The 21,019-nt window shown below is 49.5% G+C and overlaps 3 protein-coding genes and 1 pseudogene across 4 annotated transcripts; 2 read left to right on the forward strand and 2 right to left on the reverse strand.

Moving 5' to 3' along the window:
• Positions 1 to 1,317: 1,317 nt before the first annotated feature.
• DHRS1 (dehydrogenase/reductase 1) lies at positions 1,318 to 10,567 on the reverse strand. Its single transcript, XM_080642411.1, has 9 exons — positions 10,435 to 10,567; positions 9,866 to 10,043; positions 8,177 to 8,320; positions 7,944 to 8,023; positions 3,358 to 3,490; positions 2,902 to 3,048; positions 2,286 to 2,355; positions 1,860 to 1,940; positions 1,318 to 1,690 (listed from the first exon to the last, which is right to left on the reverse strand). Exons 2-9 carry the CDS (start codon positions 10,013 to 10,015, stop codon positions 1,554 to 1,556), a joined length of 942 nt encoding a protein of 313 aa, XP_080498537.1. The 5' UTR covers positions 10,016 to 10,043; positions 10,435 to 10,567; the 3' UTR covers positions 1,318 to 1,553.
• Positions 4,392 to 5,165, forward strand: LOC308234526 (DNA damage-regulated autophagy modulator protein 2-like; annotated as a pseudogene). Its single transcript has one exon. The product of its transcript is annotated as a DNA damage-regulated autophagy modulator protein 2-like (transcript).
• Positions 10,568 to 10,631: 64 nt separating the features above from the next.
• NOP9 (NOP9 nucleolar protein) lies at positions 10,632 to 17,006 on the forward strand. The gene is made up of 10 exons (XM_080646077.1): positions 10,632 to 11,023; positions 11,213 to 11,665; positions 12,611 to 12,721; positions 13,944 to 14,085; positions 14,194 to 14,386; positions 15,025 to 15,165; positions 15,565 to 15,690; positions 15,854 to 16,090; positions 16,276 to 16,381; positions 16,715 to 17,006. The coding sequence occupies exons 1-10, from the start codon at positions 10,780 to 10,782 to the stop codon at positions 16,870 to 16,872; spliced, it is 1,911 nt and encodes a 636-aa protein (XP_080502203.1). The 5' UTR covers positions 10,632 to 10,779; the 3' UTR covers positions 16,873 to 17,006.
• On the reverse strand, positions 16,975 to 20,407 carry CIDEB (cell death inducing DFFA like effector b). Its single transcript, XM_080646088.1, has 5 exons — positions 20,253 to 20,407; positions 19,811 to 19,955; positions 18,119 to 18,268; positions 17,696 to 17,886; positions 16,975 to 17,523 (listed from the first exon to the last, which is right to left on the reverse strand). The coding sequence occupies exons 1-5, from the start codon at positions 20,291 to 20,293 to the stop codon at positions 17,391 to 17,393; spliced, it is 660 nt and encodes a 219-aa protein (XP_080502214.1). The 5' UTR covers positions 20,294 to 20,407; the 3' UTR covers positions 16,975 to 17,390.
• Positions 20,408 to 21,019: the final 612 nt, after the last annotated feature.

Consider the following 21,019-nt stretch of genomic DNA (forward strand, 5'->3'; position numbering starts at 1 on the left):
GGGCAGTGAGCATGGCCTGAGCTTCCCGTCAAGCCCCACCGGGCAGGGGGCACAGACTGAGGTCCCCTGTCAAGCCCTGCCAGGTGAGGGGCGCGGCCTGAGGTCCCCCAGCCCGGCACTTGGGTGGGGGGCGCAGCATGAGGTCCCACGACAAGCCCCACTGGGGCAAGGGGCACGGCCTGAGGTCCCTCGCCTAGGCCTGGTGCCACGCAGCCTCAGGTCCCTGCTGTTCGGTCATGACATTACAGTGTCCTGGCTAATTTGCATATTCCTCTATTATATAGATAGGCAACTGCCTCTTCCCTCACCAACCTTGGGGGATAACAGGAATGTAAAGTGGTCAGTGGAGGGGGTGAGAGTGCGGTGAGGAAATCTGATCACTGTCATCTAAATGGGGTGCCTGGGCAAGTGGTGGGGTTTAGGTACACAGTTCTAGCCATGTGCTGATAAGCCAGCTCTCTCTCTCTAAAAAAAAGGTGCTGATTAATAGCTTTCGTTGATTTCTGTGGTATATATTCCCAATATGGCTGACTTCAAGCAACCACCAGGCAGTCACTGACTGCAGACTTGCAGAACTGTGCAGTCAGCTCTCACAAGCAGTGAGCTGCCGTGGCACACCAAATGAACAGTAAACAAGAAGATTGCAGCTGCTGCAGATTCCAAGGGAAGCCTCAGCTCTTACCCTGCCTTTTTTGAAGACCAGCGTTGGTCTCTGCCCCTCTGATTTACTAGTACAGCCGCTATCCTTTTACCTCAATGGCCATCTCAGCTGCTGGCTGCAGGGCTCCCCCTAGTGGCCCTTGGCTCCTCTTTGGAATATACCCTCTGTTGCCTTGCCCTAAAGGGTCCTTGCAATTAGTTCTTCACTAAGTAATTCAGGAGGTGTCATTCTGAGAGGAAGGATGGGGGTGTGCTAGTTCCATCAGCTATCCCTCTGCCCCCCACTTGAATTCAGGCAGTACTTTCTCCCAAATTCCAGAAAATCCTCAACACCGAGGAAAGTGCGCTCACCGGATCAGGCCCAGTTGGAAGCAGCAGGCATCTCTGAAGAGGGTGGAATGAAGGGGCGGGGAAGCAGTGGGAGACTGAGAAAGCCTGCTTCTGGTTGTAGAGGGGCCCCGCTCCCTAGCTGGGGCAGGAGAAGCAGACCTTCTGGCCAAGGGCAAGTGCCCCCAAGATGGACAGGTCTCTAGGGGAGAGCAAGAACTGCTTGGAGGAAGGGGCCTTGTCCCAGGGACCGGACTCCATTTTGGGTACCTTTGAGTCTTCCTCTCAAGTAGTTAACAACTGGCCCAGTACAGAATCAGCACACAAATGTGTTGGAGAAATGAGAACTTTATTAGTACCAAGAACATTTTTCAAGACTTAAGCAAAAAGCAAAACGTAGGGACAAGGAAAACCAAGGCACAAAGAAGGACTTATGGGGCCCCAGCCTTCTCTTTGTATTAGGCGCATGTGGTGGGTGGGAAAGGCTGCCTTGTTCCACTGAGATGGGCTCAGCTGCCCAGTCCAAGTGAAAAGACAAGCAGAGTGGTGACCTCAGGCCAGGAGGATTAGAACTTGCTTGTGTAGAGGGTCATAATCCACTTGGGCATACGGAGGAAGCCAGGCAAGTAGGAGGCCAGCCAGCCCAGGCTGGAGGCATGGGAGAGAACCGAACTCAAAGACAAATAGTCCTGGATGGGGCGGCCTGAGGACAACAGGAAGAGGAGGATTAGACCCTCATTTCCCACTCCTTGGCTGAAGAGACTGACTGAATGGTATGTGAGGGAGGAAGGAACAGGGAGAGAGTGAGGGAGAAGTGAGCAGGAAACAGAAGGAAGAGAGGTCCAGGCTAGATGCTGGGCTAGAGCTTTTACCATCTACATCCCGAAGGCCGTAGCGTCGAGCAAGGTCACAAGATGGCAGCACCTTCCCGCTCAGGCTCAGGATATTGGGGTCTGTGGGCACACATACAGCTGATATGGCATGGCAGTGGTGCAGGGCGACAAGGTTTGGGCCCAATGGGACAGGGCACCACTGAGACAGGCTTAGGAGACCAGAACTGTTTCTCTCTGTTCCTAGGAAGGTTCCCAAGCCTCTGGCTTCTGGCCATACCTCCTAGGAGCTAGTTCTTGGAACACCCAATCCTCAAAAAATGGAAATCCTGACCCTCTGGGCCTCCAGAAGCCAGAGAAAAGAATGGCTTATTCCCCAACCACCTCCTGAGCCAGGCCCCAGAACTGGCTGCCACCACCCTGCAGATCCTCTAGGCCCTTATTACCAGCTGCCCCCAACCTCTTCACCTGTTGCCAAAGCCACCACGCATTTGCCACTCATTTCCGTGGTCTCCCCAGATGAGAAATTAATTTTGAGCTGAAACATAGGAGCAGAGAAGTGAAGGGTTAACTTCCCAGAGCACTGCCCAAGTCTCTTCTCTGCTTTCAGCTTCTGTTCCAGAACAGAGGCCCTCATCACGCACCTGTAGGACTCAGCATCTTGGAAGGTGCTGGAGCCATTCCTCCACACATCCCTGTGAGCCTTGTACCCCCGCACCAGGACCCACTGTCTTTCCTAAGTGGAAGGATCTGGGGAAGCCAACTATGTTGACCTTCTAGGTTAGTACAGTGTGGGGGTCAAGACCATGGGCTATGGAGGTGGGCAGTCTTTCCACTTAAGCCATCCGTGGCCTTAAGCAAGTTTCTTACCTCTCTGGGTTTCAGTTTCACCATCAATAAAAAGGAGATACTATCTCCCTTACAGGATTAGAGGACATAACGTGTGTACAGTGCTCAGCCCCATAATTTATCGCCATGGTAAACACCCGGGTATTTGCTCCTTGCTGTTGCTACTGTCTTGACATTAAGGATGGAGAGCTGATGCCTCTGCATTCTCTGCCACCCTCGGCCTCCCCTTGCCAACCTGCTTAAACAGGGGGTCCTCGGCAATGTCACTCTTCTCCAAATGATCCCTAAGCAGTTCTGTCTGCACCAACCCTGGCCAGAGAGACACGTAGCTGACCCCGTGGCGCCGCAGCTCCTGGGCACAGTCTGCAGCCATCCTGTCACACTGTAGAGACAGAAGACAGGGTGAGAACCAGGGCACGGGCCATGTCACCTTCCTCCCCTGTCCTCCCTGCTTCAGCTGAGGATGTCCTGTTTCATGCCCTTCCTAGGCACTCTGTCTCAGCTGGCCACCTCTCCCAGTGCACTACTTACTCTGGCCAGCAGAGGAGCCCAAGTGAAGGAACTGTCCATGGAGGGCCAGGAGGAAAGGTGAAGTTGGCCTTCCACTCTGATCACTGGGGATTTACCTCCCGAACTAACTGGGTACCGTCACTGTCCTATACAGTCCCAACCCGTGCAACTGGGTTCTTACCGCAGCTTTGCCCACGCCATAAGGAACATTGAAGATATACTGCAGCCCCCCAATGGAGGAGATGACCACGATGAGCCCCCGGCCAGCTGGTACCATCAGCCGAGCCCCATACACCGAGCACAAGTAGTGGCCTCTAGAGGTGTGACAGGAAAGGAATGGACTGTGTTCAGTGCTGGCCAGGGCGCTGTAACCTTGGCAGCTCCCTCTGCCCTCTAGTGGCTGTGGTCAGCCAAGAGAAGGCAGCACGGGGGTGGCCACAGACCTGGAGAACCAAGGGCTTGAGGCCACCTTCTGAGAGGAATACTGGTAAAATTGACCACTGAAGGAGGGAAATGGCACTCTCTAGGAGATGTAACGGGAGAGCTCTGTCATAATAGCAATTACAAACCTAAAGTAGCTCGGGGGGAACATAGCTATACGTAAGATCTATATGGAAAAACTATAAAGTGCTGTCTAATGTAAAAGAACAGGTACAGGCATAATTTATTTGGAAGAATCAACATGTAAAACACCAGTTCTACTTAATTTAATCCATAGATTCAGTCAATTTGAGTTATCTATTTATATAAAAGCCTAAGTGACCCTTACGACCAAATGACAGGTTGCTATGATGTGCACTGACCACTAGGGGGCAGACACTTAACACAGGAACTGTCCCCTGTGGTCAGTGCACTCCCACAGCCAACCTCCCGTGGCCCCTCCTGGCCAACCTCCCACTATCCCTCCCCTCAGCCAGCCAACCTCCTGTGGTCCCTCCCTGGGCCAACTGGCCAACCTCCCATGGTACCTCCCCGCCGCTAGCTGGCCAACCTCCCGCTGTCCCTCCCTGGACCAGCTGGCCAACCTCCCTTGGTCCCTTCCCCCGGCCAGCCAATCTAAATGGTGGACAAAACAGTTGGTTCCTGCTCTCACAGAACTTAAAGTTTAATGAGGAAGATAAAACCAAGCAAGCAAGTAACAAAGACCTATTTGAAATATGGTGGTTTCAGCAAGGCCTCAGTTTCCCTCTTTCAGCCCTGGTAATTTGGGTGGCAGCTGCTTTCTCCAGGGTCAACTCTCCGCCATGTTGACCCTGCTTTGCCTTATATCAGGTACATCAGCTCCAGAAAAGCGCTTGTTTGGGGAAATGTTAAATTTTGCCGCAGTTTTATGCATTGCTACCATATATGTTCGTTAAGCAAGTTCATGCTCTGAATCCTGAAGGGAAATGTATCACCAGATTAAACGAGGCTGGCTTTGTATTTGGATTGCTGAGTTGTTTAGCACTTTCTGTTGTGGCAAGCTTCCAGAAAACCACCGTTTTTATTGTACATGAATGTAGAGCTGTGCTCACCTTTTGTATGGGCTCATTGTGTATGTTTGTTCAGACCATCCTTTCCTACCAAATGCAGCCCAAAATTCATGCCAAACAAATCTTCTGGATCAGTCTAGTTGGTTGTCTCGTGTGGAGTAAGTGCATGCTGATTTGTTCTTCACTTTGTAGTGGTAGTTTTGGCACAGATGTGGTACAAAAACTCCACTGGAGCCCCGAGGACAAAGGTTATGTGCTTCATATAATCACTCCTGCAGCAGAATGGTCTATGTCATGTTCCTTCTTTGTTTTTTTTCCTGACTTATATACATGATTTTCAGAAAATTTCTTTAGGGGTAGAAGCTAATTTACATAGATTAACACTCTGTGACATTGCTCCTTGTCCCATTAACAATGAACAAACATGTCTACTTTTCAGAGATTTATGATGAAGGATAAAATATTCCTGTGATGATTATGATTGGGAAAACATTCATAAGTTACTTCTGCTCTGAAATTTTCCACTAATTAATCAAGGCTGACAGTGACATTGAAGGGTCCTGATAACCAAGAGACACGAATTAAGCCATTTTATAAATTATTTTAAAGGATGTCTTCAAGGCTCTCCCTCCCAGGAGCACGCCCGAGCCTGTGCCTTTTCCTTTCTCCTTCTCCCCCCGCACTCCTCCCCAGACATGTAACATGTTGAGCTGAAACACAGGAGCAGAGAAGTGAAGGGCCCTTCACTTTACCTCCATAACTTGTTTCCTAAGCCCATTTCTTCTAGGAACTACTTTTTCTACCTCTGCAATTTACCCAATAAATGTTCTCTTACAAAATAAAATAAAATAAAATAATAAAAACTAAATAGAGGCTATCTTCAAGAGGATCGTGTAAAAACATTTATGCCTATACTTTTTTTAATCCCAGAAAATAAACCAAAGGACTATAAAAAAAGAATAAAGAGCCAATAAATAAATGAATAAAAAGCTCAACTTGCTCTAGCCAGTTTGGCTCAGTGGATAGAGCGTCAGCTTGTGGACTGAAGGGTCCTGGGTTTGATTCCGGTCAAGGGCACATGCCTAATTTCGGGCTCGATGCCCAGTAGGGGGCATACAGGAGACAGCTGATTCTCTCTCATCATTGATGTTTCTATCTCTCTCTCTCTCACTCTTTCCATTCCACTCTGAAATCAATAAAAAATAAAAATATTAAAGTTTTTTTAAAAAGCTCAACTTCAAAAAAAAAAAAAAAAAGAATTAAAATCACCTTAGCCCTGCTGGTGTGGCTCAGTGGTTGAGCATTGACCTACGAACCAGGAGGTCAGGGTTCGATTCCTAGTTAGGGCACATGCCCAGGTTGCAGGCTCATTCCTAGTGTGGGGCATGCAGGAGGCAGCCAATTAATGATTCTCTCTCATCTTCGATGTTTCTATCTCTCTCGCCCTCTCTCTTCCTCTCTGATATCAATAAAACGACAACGACAACAAAAAATCCCACCTTATGATATCTTTGGCCTATCAGAGTGGCAAAGCTTGCATGACTGAGTGACCTGATTGTTTAGCATGGTTGAGGGCATAAAAAAGATACCCTCCCTCATTGTCCTGATTTTATAAATTGGTGAGTTGTTTTTTTTTTTTTTTTGAGGACAGTTTGATGTTTATTAAACCTTTAAGAAGTACATATTTTTTTCCAGGAATTCCACTACTGCAATAGATAAAGGGTTAGGTAAATAAATTATGATACCTACTCCGAGTCAAATATTTAGAAGTATGGTAGAATACTAGATTATCAACAGTAGCTATAACTCAGTCAAGGGAGGAAGGTGGTGATGACAGAGTAAATAATACTTATTTTCACATTTTTTCAAAATTTAAAAAAAATATATACACAAACTTGGTAACAAAAAACCCCCAAAAAACAAAAAAACTCTTTTGCACAGGAAACTTGAACTTCCAAATGAAAACAAGTAGAGAGACCTATGGTTTCGAAAGGAAGCCCAGTCTAAGGTAATGCAGAGGAAAGGCACAGTAAATATGTATTTAAATGTGTGTTGGGGAGGAGGGAGGAGATGGTGGTGGGCTTTCCAGAGGCTCACAAAGTGATCTTTATCTTGGAGAATTCATCAGGGCTGGCCTTTGCCTTGTAGGCTGAAAACCCTGATCAGCAAGAGATGAATGTGAAAGGCCTGTTTGGAGGACTAAGGATGTGGGCGTTGCCTTTTACCAGCTGTCTGGATTTTCTTTTCTTGCCTCTTGGCTAACCATCCCTCTCTGTCCTCATAATCTTTCTTCTACTTTGGAAATCATGATTGGATTCTCATTCTGCTTCCTTGGGATTTCCACTAGAAACCATGGATGTTCTTAAACACTTTAGTCTCAGATTTTCAGGTAATATCTTAAGTTATTCCCACAGGTCGTATTCAGGGAGTGTAGTTTATGAGAATACCATAGTTCCAAAAATAATAAACACAGACATGACTGGTGTATATCATGTCAAGCAAACTAAATGCTGTGTTTCATCTCACTCCTGTACCACATGTACATGTAACCCGTGACACCCCTGCCTTCCCAACTCTGACTTGGGAGTACCCTTGCCTATGGGTCTGGAGTGAGGATCTGGAGGCTACGATGACTGACACTCTTTCTTATTGACTTTCTTTTTATCTAAAACAAAACAATTTCTGCCCTAGCTGATATGGCTCATGGTTACAGCATCAGCCTGATGACTGAAGTGTCTCAGGTTCGATTCTGGTCAAGGGCATGTGCTTTGGTTGCAGGCTTGATCCCCTGCCCCAGGCGGGGCGTGTACGGGAGGCAACCAATTGAAGTGTCTCTCTCACATCGATATTTCTCTCTGTCTCCTCCTCCCTTCCACTCTTTCTAAAAATCAATGAAAAAAAAAATCCTCAGGTGAGGATTGATAAAACAAAACAATTTCTTCCTCTAATTTTTTTGGAAATATTGACTATGGGTGGTGTACATTATTGAGGGAAGCAAGTTCCCTTCTGGGTCATGCATTTGGATGGGCAGAGAGTGAGGCAGGAGAGAAGCAAAGGGCACGGTCAGATGAAAATTACTGACAAAAACAAGACAAAAGTTGACATTCCAGGTACAGATTCACTCGGATGGAACTTCTCCAGAGGTGAGTGGGATAAATGGGACAAAAGGGAGAAGAAAGAGATGGGAGGTCAGAGGGAAAAGGAAAGGGCATATGGAGAGAGATCTGGGCCGTCAGCCTGGCTAAGTGGGTGAGGGGAGCCCAGGTCCTTGCAGTGGGATAAGGGAAACACCTACCTGAGTCCAACATTGTTGATATCATCCCAAATGGAGGCAGGGCTTTCCCAGAATGCCTTCTTACGGTTGTCTAGGATTGGCTAGAAAGCACAGGGAGAGTGATGAATTGGATGGCCCGAAGGCAGGAAGGTCTGAGGGGCTGGATCATGGAAGGACAATTAGTGGGGATAAAAACTCAGGGGTCACAGTAGGAGGTCAGGAGTGTGGAGTTGGGATCAAAGTTTAAAGAGTACCTGAACCCCAGCATAGGCATTGTTGACCAGCACATCCAAACGTCCGTTCTGTTCTCGATCAACCTGCTCAAATAGGTTTCGCACTTCAGCCTCCTGGCTTGAATCACACACCACAGGCACACACTGGCCCCCTCGGGATTGCGCCTGGAGAGAGACAGAGAGGATAGGAGCTCACAGTCGCACAGGAGGGTAGACATAATGCAGCTTCCCTCCACTCCCAAGCTTGGGAGCTAGAAGGCCATCATAGGAATCAAAGCCAGCAGCTGAGGGAACATGGTTGGCAATATCGCCCTCTGATGTCTGTGTGAAGAATTTCAGGAGTGCTAGGTCCTTTTTCAGAGCAAGGTGGATTGGAACCTCAGCTTTAAAAATACTACTAAACAAACATTTACTGAGGCCTACCATGTGCAAGGCATTGTACTCTGCATGTGGAGGGTATGGGACAAATAAGACACGGAGGCTGCTCTTAACAAATGAGTATCCATCCTTTTCCTTGCTGTTGGCTACTTCCATCTCACATGCCCTTAGCTCCCACCCTTCACCACTCATGTGGAACCCCTACTCAATCCCAGTCCTCTTACTCTCACTCCACCTGTGCTCCTTCCTAGTAACAAGGAAATAAAAGTTCTCATGCATGGCCTATTTCTACTTCCTGTTCCATCTCAGCTTCTACCAATGTGCCCCATCCTCTAACTTGAGAGGAAGAGTAACTTATTGAGGAACAGGCCTCCTATTCTCCAAGTCCAACCCTCTTACCTCCTTGCCTCCTAAGTGCTCACTTGGCTTCCAGTCTTTCTGCCTTAAATTAATTTTCCATACCCCAGCCAGATAGTATGAACTATTTAAAACACAAATCTGTTTTAAATCCTCCAATGGGATCACCATCTCTAGAGAATAAAGCCAAAGTTATCTAACAGGGTCTTCCAAGGCCCATTCTGTTTCCTTTCCAGCCTCTCACCTCGGCTCCTGCTTTGCAACTGTATGTTCTGGAATTCTTTCTCACAGGATCTACACTCTTTCACCATTGCTTGTAAAGTTCCCTTTGCCAGTATGTCTTAGCTTCTTTGACCTAACTCTTACCTTTGAAGACTCAGTTCAAGAACCACTTCCTCCAGAATGCTTTCCCTAACTACTCTCATGTCATCTCAAACCCACCCCTCAATCCCAGAACATTCTGTGCACACACATTCACCTCTTATCACTTACCATATCCACATTACATTGACAAGAACTGTTTCTACCTCTGGCTAGATATAGCTTTTAAGAGCAGAAGTTATATCTTATTAATCTTGGTAACCCCACTGCTTCACCCTGTGCCTAGCAAATCAAGTGTACCCAAGTATTTAACTGAAAACCAGTAGAAAAGTCAAGTAAAAATGTACAGTTCAATAAAGGCTTGCCTTAAAAAAAAAAAAAAAAAAGGAAAGCACAGGCCCACAAATCTTTAGTTGCAATTCCAAAGTCCCTAAAGCTTTCAAAACAGAACTTTTTTTTTTTTTCATAAAACTCACTTGGTGATAACTGTGACCGGATCTGGAGTTATTTGTGGGGTTTATTTATCCCATTTGGAGAAAATATTCACGTTTTATTGAGGAATATTATGGGTTCTGGTAAGGGATTGGGAGGTGTGGTTAAGAGGAAGGGATCCCGCAGTGGCTTCTGCCCGCGTGGTCCAGAGGACGCACTCACCTCCTCAGCAGTAGCCCGCAGTGTGTCCAGATGCCGGCCAGTGATGTAGACGGTGGCACCTGCTTGGCAGAGCTGCAAGGCGATGCCGCGACCAATACCCCTGGAAGCACCAGTCACCACGCACACTTGGCCCTTCATGGGAGCTGCCATGCATGACTCACCAGCAAAGGAGTCAAATCTGTGGAAGTAATGATTTGCTCTGAGGGAAGCCTGCAGATTGTTGAAGGGGGACCCCGGATAGTGCTAGGAGGAGGAGCCATGGTGGGGATGCTTCAGAGGGAGACACCTGGGTGCAGGCCGAGGGCCAGGCAGGCTGTCCGTTTCGGGACGCCAAGAGTGGAGAAAGGGGCTGTTCAGGGCAGGGCACCTACTGGGACTCTGAGTGAGGCTGGCTGGGCCCTCAAGTCCCTCGCGGAGCGTCCACGCCGAGCCCTGGGCCATCTGGAGTTCTGGCCCCGGCCTGGCCCAGTCAGGCCAAGCCCCAAGCCGGGTGGCGCGGCTTCTAGGATGGGGCGTGAGCCAAGGACGGGGACCCTGAGCCCTAACTGGGAGGAGCTCGCGTCTCTTACCTGCCACCCGCGCCGCTTCCGGAGACCTGCCCCACCTGGCTCCCAAGGTTCTCCAAAGGCGAGCAGTGACTGCGGCCGCGGGGCGAGACCAGCTGACTGCGGCGGAGTCCGAGCACTGGCCGGCTCGGCGCGGGAGGCGGGGCGACCTGGTGTACACCCGCCCCGCGGCAGCGGCGGGGGCGGGGCCGGGGCCGGGCGGGGTTGGGCCGGGCCGTCGCGGGCCTGTGACGTTGCGGCGCCCCGAGCGCCGCGTTCCCACACTCGCCGGGAGCCGGCCCACCTGGCCGAGCACGCTCACGCCGCCGCCGAGGCAGCTTTCGCTGGCTGACCGGGACCGGAGCACCCATGGGGCTGGGGCCGCGCTCCCCCCACAAGGCCGGGCACCGGTTCCCAGCTGGTGGCAAACGGGGGCGCGGGGCCAAGGGGTCGGGGCGCCCCTCAGGCCGCCAGCGACAGCCCTGCCCGCCCCCGGACGGGGGCTCGCCGCCGGCTCTCGACGCGCACTCTCACCTGAGCCCCGAAGCGCTGGGGTACTTCCGCCGGGCGCTGTCGGCGCTGAAAGAGGCCCCGGAGGCCGGAGAAGAACGAGGTGGGGAGGCTCTTCCGGTGGGACCGAGAGAGGGGTTTGCTGGGCATAAAATTCAGTGCAGGCAAGGACATTGTGGTGGATTCCCAGGGCGTGGGGACTGTCTCACTCCCAGCCCCTTGGTTAATTGATGGAACATAACCTTCTCCTCCTCTCAGTCTCTTTAAAATATTTCTTTCTTTGTTTTTCCAGAGCTGATGGTGCACAATGTTTTGAAGGAAGTGGAGGCTCAGGCCCTCGCCTTGGCCACAAACAGGACTGGCAGTGAGATGCTGCAGGAACTGTTGGGGTTCAGCCCCCTGAAACCTCTGTGTCGAGTATTGGCTGCTCTGCGCTCCAACTTGCGCTGTGTGGCCTGTCATCGCTGTGGGGTCCATGTATTGCAAAGTGCTTTGCTGCAGCTGCCTCGATTGTTGGGGAGCTGTGAGGAGGAGGAGGAGGAGGAGGCTGAGGAGGAGGAGAAGGAGCCTCCCTTGGACACCCTGGAGGAGCTGGTGCTGGGACTAGCCTCTGAGGTGTGTGATGATTTTCTTTTCTACTGTGGAGACACACATGGCAGCTTCGTGGTCAGAACTCTGCTGCAGGTGTTAGGAGGAACTCTTCTGGAGTCCGAGAGAGCCAGACACCGAGGCTCCCGGTCACCTGGTAAGTATTACAAGACAGGGAAGTGGGCCGAGAGGAAAGGAGAGTTCAGGAAGTTCAGAGGAGATAGTGGCAGAAGAGTAATTAATTCTTCACGACCTTGAAGAACTAACAGAGAAATTAGGACAGGGCTTAGCAGGCCAAAGATTAGTGTGCTACAGAGGCCCAGAGGTAGGGTGCGTTTAGGGAAAGCTAAACATGACTGAATGTACATTTGTATTTAGGCACATACTGGATGTAAGCAAAAGATCAGGAAATAATACCCTCACTACATGCAACCCACTCTAATATTTTATTTCCCTTTTTATTCTGTTCTATTCCATTAAAAAGGTGCTGGTTGAGACCCACGAAATTGATTTCGTGATTTATTCATAGGCAGTGACCTACATTTTTAAAAACTGGGAAATAAAGTTAGAGAATTTAGATAAGGCCTGATTTTGGAACATCTTGGAATTTCTGGCTGAGGAGTTTCGACTATCTCCCATGGTCCATGCGAAAGCTGGTTGAAGTTTCTCAGACAAATTGAAACAGAAATGTGGTCTCAATCCAGTCATCTAGATGAGAAGAGAAATTCAATTGTGTTCTGCATTTTTAAGCTAAATCCTTGTTCGTCTGTGTCAGTGATTTTCAACTGGTGTGCTGTGACACACTGCAAGAATATTTAAAACATGTGATACCTCTTATTTAGTCAGGGGTATTGACCTCTTTCCCCTTAGATTGTCAAATAAAAAAAAAGGCAACACCTAACACAACAGTAGCTGTCCAGTGTGAATGAATCAAACTAATATTTTTGTCAGGTTGGCAAAAATATATTTTTTGGTGTGGTGCAGAATTTTAGTAATTCGTTTATGTGTGCCATGAGATGGAAAAGGTTGAAAATTCCTGACCTTGGAATTCTTCTCCCTCTGGCATGGTGGTTTGTGATCTTGCCACTTGATCTTCCTTCAGAAGCACAAAGGACTCCAACTCGGGAATGTAAACCAGCTGATTTTGAGGTTCCTGAATCCTTCTTGAATTGTCTTCAGGACCTGAGCTCCTGCTTTCTGAAGGACATTGCTGGTAAGGAGGGAAATAGGAGGAGGGGCTAGGACAGCCGTGGGCAAACTACGGCCCGCGGGCCGGATCCGGCCCTTTCAGCTGTTCTATCCGGCCCCCGGAGCCGAAAGAGCGGAGGGTTCCCTTGCTCTCCCCTCCGCTCCTTTATTTTGAATTTATATTAGTTCACACAAACACTCCATCCATGCTTTTGTTCTGGCCCTCCGGTCCAGTTTAAGAACCCATTGTGGCCCTCGAGTCAAAAAGTTTGCACACCCCTGGGCTAGGATCTACTTTTCTGGAGGTGATTATCTTCAAACTAGTGACCCAGTGCACGAAATTCATGCACATTAAAAGGGGATTAATTAGAGGAAATAATTTAATATTGCTATTTGCCCTTTCTCTATAATAGAAGTGTCAGAGATGAAAGAAAATTAGTAAAATGTATATGAAAACCTTCCTCCTGTCAGAGTCTGGGGCTCACCACAGGACCCAGAGTCAAGTCCCTGCTTACCCACATGCACCTCAAAATCACATGAGACCCAACCTGGCCGCCCGCCCCCCCCCCCCCCCCATTGGGCTAGATCCAGACCCAGCCAGTCCCATCCTTGTCAAGCCCTGCCGGGCAGCAGGGATAGCTTCAGGTCCCCTGGCCCAGCGCTAGGATGGGGGGTGTGGCCTGAGGTCCCCCAGCCCAGACCAGGGCGGGGTGCATGCCTTGAGGTCCTCTGTCAAGCCCCACCAGGTGGGGGACTCGGCCTGAGATCCCCTGTCAAGCCCCACTGGGTGGGGGGCGTGGCCTGAGGTCCCCGGCCTGGCGCTGGGGCAGGGGGAACAGCCTGAGGTCCCCTAGCCCAGCACCAGGAGGGGGAAGTGCACCTTGAGGTCCCCCATCAAGCCCCACTGGGTGGGGGACATGGCCTGAGGTCTCCTGTCAAGCCCCATGGGGGCGGGGTAGGGCGTAGCCTCAGGTCCCTGCTGATTGCTCATTAAGGCTCCTTATGGGAACTTGGCCTCAGCTGTGGGTGCAGCCATCTTTGTGATGGAGTGATGGTCAATTTGCATATTCCCTCTTTATTAGATAGGATAAGGCCCTTATTTAGATAGTCTTCTTTTCAAATCTGATCTGGTTTGTGTTGCAAAGACTCTATAGACCCGTTGTCCATGGTTCCTTGTACCCTGTTGTTTGAAGTCGTACAGGTCGTCTGGATTTTGGGAAATTATTATTTCTGCTCTCTCACAACAGTGTTTATCACTGACAAGATCTCCAGCTTCTGCTTTCAAGTGGCCTTACAGATCTTACACCGCAAACTGCCCCAGTTGTGTGCCCACCTCTGTAATGCTGTGATTGACTATCTGAGTAATCGCAATTCCTCAGCAGATGGCAGGTAGGTCAGGCCTCAGGATTGATCAGGATTGATGGGGTGTGTATAATAAGTGAGGTGTGTAGGTATTTTGGATGGAGTGGAGTTAAACTACCTTCTCCTTGTCTCCAGCCCCCTACTGCTATTTCTGCGGGATCAGACGAGCTCCAGACTTCTGGAGCAGGTGCTGCTGGTGTTGGAGCCCCCGCGGCTCCAGAGCCTTTTTGAGGATCATTTCCAAGGGCAGCTGCAGACCATGGCTGCGCATCCCATTGCCAACTTCCCTTTGCAGCGTTTACTAGATGCTGTCACTACCCATGAGCTCGTGAGTCGGGAACGTGGCTGGGTCTGTTTCTGTACGCTGTTGCTTCTACTAGTTCTTGTTCATTGGGCCTTATTTTATGGTGTGCCTATCTCTGACTGTATGCTGGCTATTCCCCTTAAAAAGTTATTTCTGGAGGTTTCCCAGAGCATAGGATGAAGGTGTCTTCTTCCCAGAAAGGATTTGCTTCGGCTTTTCTCAAAAGCCAATACCAATAGGAGACTGGCTTAATCCAAGTTAGCAGCTTGAGGTTCCATGGCCTACCCAGACTGAGTACTTGGCTACAAATCCAAATGAGCACTGGAGCTGCCATAGCTTCTCTTTTCCTTTGCTGCTTAGTGCCAGGGCATGTTTCCTTGGGAACTCATGGGTTGGGAGTTAGAGTGGAAGGTTTGATTTTAATTCTCCTTTACCCTGATAGTATGGTAATTTAAAGTCTCCTCTCCATGTGAGGCAGCTCCTTTAAGACTACACCTTTGTTCTGGACCTTTCTTATCCAGCCCAACCAAAGTCCTGACATTGGCAATGCTTTTTTTGTCTTATCTGGCATTTTTAGTTGTTTTTGGCAGAAAGATTTCTCTGAATAACTTAGCCCACAGTTACCAGAATGCCAAAAATTCTTTACCCATGTCTGCCCTCAGCTGTCCCCCATATTTGAGGAGCTGAGTCCTGCCCTGGAAGCTGTGCTGGCACAGGGCCACCCAGGGGTAGTCATTGCCCTGGTGGGAGCCTGCCGAAGAGTTGGGAGCCACCAAGCCCAGGTTCTTCAGCTGTTGTTAGAGGTGAGTGGGTGTTACTTGCAACCCATTTATGCCCTTGGTTCAAATTCTATCTCTTGATTTATCGAATCTATAGTCATTATATCTCTGGCCCCAAGATATTCAATGCTCAGGGAGTTCATAGATAACAAGGGGAGATGAGGCCAAATCCATTTCATAGTCCTAGAATGAAAATTGTCTCCCAGAACAAAGAGAGAAGTTTATTTAAGGAATAAATATTTATTGACGCCTGTTACATGTATAGAGGCTGGAGATACAGCAGGGCAGACCAGATCCTGTCATCATGCAGCTTATATTCTTGTGAAGTTAGGCATTCTCACCACTCCTGAATGCTTTCCCTTGTCTAGAAACTCAGGGTTAAAATCAGTTCTCAGATTCATTATGTTTTGTCTTCTCATGTAGGCATTCCACTGTGCAGAGCCCTCTTCCCGGCAAGTGGCCTGTGTGCCTCTCTTTGCCACTTTGATGGCTTATGAGGTGTACTATGGACTGGTGGAGGAGGAGGGGGCAGTGCCCGCGGACCACCAGGTGAGGTAGGGGAAAGGCCAAGCGAGTGACTGATTGGGGACCAGGTCTCCCTGGGCTTAGGGAGCCTCTCACCATGGAGGTGAAGGTGGTGAGATCTCTGGCTTCATCCAAGTGGAGGTGGCGTTTTGGTAGCTGCCTCCTGATTTCCTATCCCTGTTCTCAGGTTGAAATGGGCACAGCCAGGGCCGTGGGGGAAGTGACAGTCCTCGGATCTCTACTGCTCCAGCATCTGCTGCACTTCTCCACCCCTGGCCTTATCCTTCGAAGTCTGGGTGCCTTGACGGGACCACAACTTCTGACTCTGGCCCAAAGTCCTGCTGGTTCCCATGTGCTTGATGCCGTCCTGACCAGCCCTTCTGTGACGCGAAAGCAGCGCCGCCGTGTGCTCAAGACCCTAAAGGTTAGACTCTGGCTTCTGCTTTGATTCCTCTGCCATTACCCATTTAGAGAACATGAGCTTCCCCCGGACTGTCATTCCTAGGCTCTTTTGACTCAGTCTTTAAATGGAAACTCCACTCCCTCCTGCCCTCCCCAGAACATTTTCAAGAACTGCCCTAGAGGGACCTACCTTGTCTGTCAATGCAGGGACAGTATGTGGCTCTGGCTTGCAGTCGCCATGGCAGCCGTGTGTTAGACGCCATCTGGAATGGAGCAGCCTTGGGGGCCCGGAAGGAAATTGCTGCTGAGCTGGGTGAGTACTTCTTGGACCTTTCCAAACTTCCCTCTCCTTATTCCAAATAGCTGGGTGGCTGGGGGATGGATTTAAATTCAGCAGAGACTTCAGTTCTAAAGGGTGATTTGGCCATGGTGCTTAGCAGTGTGCTCTCCCCTTCCCTCTGTTGATTGTGCAGTCCTATGTTCTTATCCTCCTCCCAGTTTGTTCTTTGGAGAGTGAGGGGTTAACTCTATCCCAAGGCAGACCCAGGGACCAGGTAGAATGGAGAGACCTTCACCCCAAGTAGAGTCTCTTCAACCATAGGTGGTGACTGCATGCTGATACTGAACATGATGGTTCCCTTTGCAGGAGAGCGGAACCAAGAGCTGATAAAAGACCCTTTTGGCCACCATGTGGCTCGAAATGTGGCCCTGACTACCTTCCTGAAGCGTCGAGAAGCTTGGGAACAGCAACAGGGGGCAGTGGCCAAGCGGAGGCGGGTTTTGAACTCAATTCTTGAGGACTGAGGCCTTGAGATCTGGGACTGGGTGTTGATGGGGGAGGAGGAAAGGGAGTATCTATCCTGTTCCCTTACTAATTTAAATCAAAGTCATTGAAGTCAAAAAAGTGTTATTGGTAAACATTTTTATATTTGTATTGGAAATGTCTTTGTTATTCTTGGGGTGAAGGGTATGAAGAAATAGAGATCTCAAGGTAAAGTCCAAAGAGGGCTGTCTTCAGCGTGCTGGGGAGCTCAGGGAGAGGAGTTGTAGGAACTCTAGAGGCAGCAGCAACCAGTGCTATCAAGATGCCTGGGGCAAGGTTGTGGCCTTTCAGGGTAGGTGGGAGGCCGAGAGGATGGCTAAGAAGGGACAGCATTCTTCAGGAATGGGTATAGGCTAGGGGTGTAAGGCGCTATGCTGATGGGGTCAGAGGGCAGTGGGAAAACCAGGTGAGTTATCTAGTCTGCACTATCTGCAGGTCCCTAAACCGGATGTCGTCACAGTCCCTACAGCCATCTCTAGGGCAGAAGCTCAGCCCCTTCTCAGTGGGGATGAAGGTGACCCTGCTGCTGCCACTGTGTAGCCCCTTCCACTACATGGCGAAGGGTAGAGGAAATTCCCAGCAGCATATGGCCCAGGCCTTGCAGCAGTGTGGAGGTCCATCGGAGGAACTCCCTGAAGGACAGAGACAAGAGGCAGTCAGATGGCCAGGAGGAAGCCATAGAGCTGGGGGGTGCGGGCTGGGGGCTCTCCATAATTGAGAGCTAATGGGTTAGGTGAGTGCAGGAGAAGGGATTATGGAACTGAAACTATGGGGATGGGGAAGTAAAACATTTTGGTCTCTGACCTGAGTACTTTCTTTGGGCCGAGTCCTTGAATGTCACAACTCATGGAGTAGAGCCCATAGAATGTGGCTTTGATGTTCAGGCTCCCAAAGAGGTCTCGAGGGTTTTGCTTGTACACGTCAAAGGTGATGCGGGCGATATCCTTGCTGTGCTTGGGCTTCTCCCGGCCCAGGCCATATGACAGCATCCCACTCTGTAGAACACCCCCATGAGTGCAGTGGTCCCTCACATCCACCATCAATCCCCATCAGTAGTGGGACAGACCCACCCTTGCCTGGACTGTTAGTCCACCATAAGGTGTCCTTAAAAACTCCTTACCTCTCTCATCACTTCTGCCCTCAAGATGAGGGGTAGGCAGGAGAAAAGGCTTGGGAGAGATATAAAGGATTGGTGGCCTAAAGCAGCCCACCCAGTACAGGCCTCACCCTGCTGGGACTCCAGCTCTGCCCAAACTCCAGCACCATCAGGCTTGTGTCATCCTCCAACAGCTGGAAGAAGTCTTCGCTCTCCACGGCAGTCCCATCCTCCTCTAGCACCAGGGTTAGCACTCCGCTCAGCAGCAGGGTCTCCAGTGCCTGCCCAGTGGCAAGAAGCAGGAGGGAAATGGCAGAGCTTGTCTCATGCCTTCCCTCTCCAGCTGCCCAGCATATACTGGCTGGCCCAAGACACTGGTTGATATCCCAACTCTACTTCCTGGTGCTTTACAATCCCTTCAAACAGCTCCAGCTCTCAGTGTTTTTTCATTGGGGAACCCTCACTAGGAGCTGACCTCTTTTCCTATTTGCTCCTGCTTTGCTCCTACCATGTTGTTATTTACCCCTGCTTCCCTTCAAGTCACTCCTGATTAGGAATTGGAAAGCTAGCCAGGCTCTCTTGAAGTCCATCCATCCTTTGGGAGTGGGCATAAGGCATTATGCTAATGGGGCCTGATGCAATGGAATCTTATCTCCCACCTCGCTCCCCTACTCCCTACATAGAGTTCTCCAGAACCGTTTTCAGTAATAATGACAATCTTTTTTGTCTTTACTAGTGCCAGATATCTATGTAGCACTTTACATACATTATCCTCTTTTATTTTCTTCAACAATCCAAGGAGGTGTATTATTATTCCCTTTTTATAGATGAAGAAATTGACATTTTGACTTCTCCCCAACCAGAGGGTAAATAACTTAAATCACCCTACTTAAGGAGACAGAAATTTAATTAGTGCCATTTGCCAACCACACCCAAAGACAGATGAAGTTAAGAGAATAAATCTCATTTTTGGTACATAAAGCTGATGAATATTCTATTGAGATCTGCCCCTAAGATATCCCCTAAACACCCAGCCTTTTTTTTTTTTTTCTTTTATACTTGTCTGAAGGTGACTGACAGCAATGGCTAAGGCAAGCCATGCTGCTAATTTACCTCCACAGGTTTGTTTAGCACATCAGAAATACCTTTTCTCTTGAACACCCAGCCTTTTAAAACCCCTCAAAAATGAAGGCGCCAGTGGGTGCTCTCCCAGGAGTACTTGGGTGCCTCCCCCCCACCCCCACTTCCCCAACACTCATGCATCTCCTAAACTCTTAGGGACCCCACCAGGCTTGCAACCAGGGCAGCAATGGGCAGCGGCAGCTTATCCCAGACAAACAACCTGAACCTGTCCCCAAGGCCCCCTTTTCTCTGACTTCTTAGTGAGCCAAAGCAGACCAGCCTAGGCTCATTTTTCCAGGCCTTTCTTGTTTCACGTCCTAGCTTTAATAAATGTCCTCTAAAATTCAGAAAAGAGAGAATTTTTGACATGTTTATAGGTTAATAACTTCCTAAGGTTTGACAGAAGGAGGTGACAATCAGGATTTGAACTTGATTTGTCACACAAATTGCCAGTCCACACTATCTTCTAAATCCTATCCCTCCAACCCTCCCTACTCCTTCCCCTATCCCCAAAGAAAAGCCAGCTCCTTGGGGGAAAAATAGATTGACCCAAATGCAGCAGAGATAATTGGGCTCACCCCCGTGCTTTAATCTTTAGAGGGAGGGGTAGCTGCATTAACCTCAGCCCTTTCTGCTGGTCATTCCAAGTTCTCACTCTTATTGAGCCCTTGGATAGGAACCCAGGGACTTGGCTCACTCACCTTGTCTAGCAGTTCCTGGCGGGTGGCAGCTGTCAGACCTTTCCGTGTGGTCCGTTTGTGATCACAGACACGGAAAGGTCGCTGGGGTGGTGGAGCTGAGGTCCAGACCATACGGCCAAACTCAGAGCTCATATTGGATACTGACCTGGTAGATAGGAAAAAAGGTCAAGGAGTGAGGGGTTTGCTGGGTGTAATGGGGATGTTGTAAGTAAGGTAGCTGGTTAGAGAAGGGGGGATTTAGGTTTTTGGATTAGAGTAGCCTAGGGAGAGAGGGAGGGACCATGGAATGGAGGTGGGTGATAGAAGCTGGACAAGCCCACTGTGGAAAATGGATTAGGGAGGGGAGGGGGTACAGATTCACGAGTTTCCAAGGGGCTGAGTGGATATTTGTTGCCCTGCCCCTATCCCCAGTTAGAGAGTGGAGAGGAAGATCAGTAATCACCTGAGCAGGCTGCTGGGGTTCAGGGCAGAGAGGTACTCCATGGTGTAGGGAAAGAGTAGAAGAATTCTGGGCTGGGTTGTTCTCGGCTGTGTTGGGCTGAAGTGGTGATGTTTTCTGTTACAGAGCTGGGACCTCAGCCCCAGTGAGGTGGAGGATGAGTCAAGTGGACTCTGCCCCCCCACCACCCCAGGGCCTGCAAGAAGGGCAAAGTCCCAGGGGAGGGAGAAGAGGAGGGGCCTAGATGGGGTCCTAGAAAAAGGATTAAGACCGAGTTGCCAGGCAGAAGCCAAGGAAGCTTTGTGTGGATGTTGTCTCTGGTGGCAGCTTGTGATGTGAGGGTTAATGGTAACTGTGTAAGAGGATGGCAATTTTCTTTGTATGGAGGGAATTTCTAGGTATAGAAGCTACATTATGTGATTTGTGCTGTACATACTGCCACCTACTGAAAAATCCATAAACTGCTGCATTAGGAAAAGGGAGGCGGGGCTGAGGGTGAGATCATGGGTAGGGCTTAGAGAAATGGGAGGTGAGGCAGTGTGTCTGGGTGGGGCAATGTCACTCTCACTGACAATGAATTCCTCACTTGAGTGCAAGTCTCTGCTTTCCTGCCTAGAAGTCTCGTTTGAAGCTTTGGCAGTCTAATCTGCCCCCTGACAAGTGCAGGCTACAAGTGTGTATAGGAGCGTCAATGCCTCCTCTTTCTCATTCTGTGCACTTCTTAGACATTCTTGATGCCTACTGAAGGAGCTCAATAACACTCTTATTGG

The sequence above is a fragment of the Plecotus auritus genome (assembly GCF_963455305.1).
Source record: "Plecotus auritus genome assembly, chromosome: 1".
Lineage (NCBI taxonomy): Eukaryota > Metazoa > Chordata > Mammalia > Chiroptera > Vespertilionidae > Plecotus > Plecotus auritus.

Bases quoted from the DNA above. Each gene is read 5' to 3' on its own strand.
- DHRS1 (XM_080642411.1), bottom strand. From the start codon at position 10,015: ATGGCAGCTCCCATGAAGGGCCAAGTGTGCGTGGTGACTGGTGCTTCC. The intron at 3,491-7,943 runs GTAGGTGTTTCC...TCACACCTCTAG, and splicing joins ATCAACAATGTTGGACTCAG to AGGCCACTACTTGTGCTCGG. The intron at 1,941-2,285 runs GTGAAGAGGTTG...GTGTGCCCACAG, and splicing joins CGTGGTGGCTTTGGCAACAG to ACCCCAATATCCTGAGCCTG.
- NOP9 (XM_080646077.1), top strand. From the start codon at position 10,780: ATGGGGCTGGGGCCGCGCTCCCCCCACAAGGCCGGGCACCGGTTCCCA. The intron at 15,166-15,564 runs GTGAGTGGGTGT...CTTCTCATGTAG, and splicing joins TTCTTCAGCTGTTGTTAGAG to GCATTCCACTGTGCAGAGCC. The intron at 15,691-15,853 runs GTGAGGTAGGGG...CCCTGTTCTCAG, and splicing joins CAGTGCCCGCGGACCACCAG to GTTGAAATGGGCACAGCCAG.
- CIDEB (XM_080646088.1), bottom strand. From the start codon at position 20,293: ATGGAGTACCTCTCTGCCCTGAACCCCAGCAGCCTGCTCAG. The intron at 19,956-20,252 runs GTGATTACTGAT...CCTATCTACCAG, and splicing joins AACCCCAGCAGCCTGCTCAG to GTCAGTATCCAATATGAGCT. The intron at 17,887-18,118 runs GTGAGGCCTGTA...GGTGTTCTACAG, and splicing joins AGAGCTGGAGTCCCAGCAGG to AGTGGGATGCTGTCATATGG.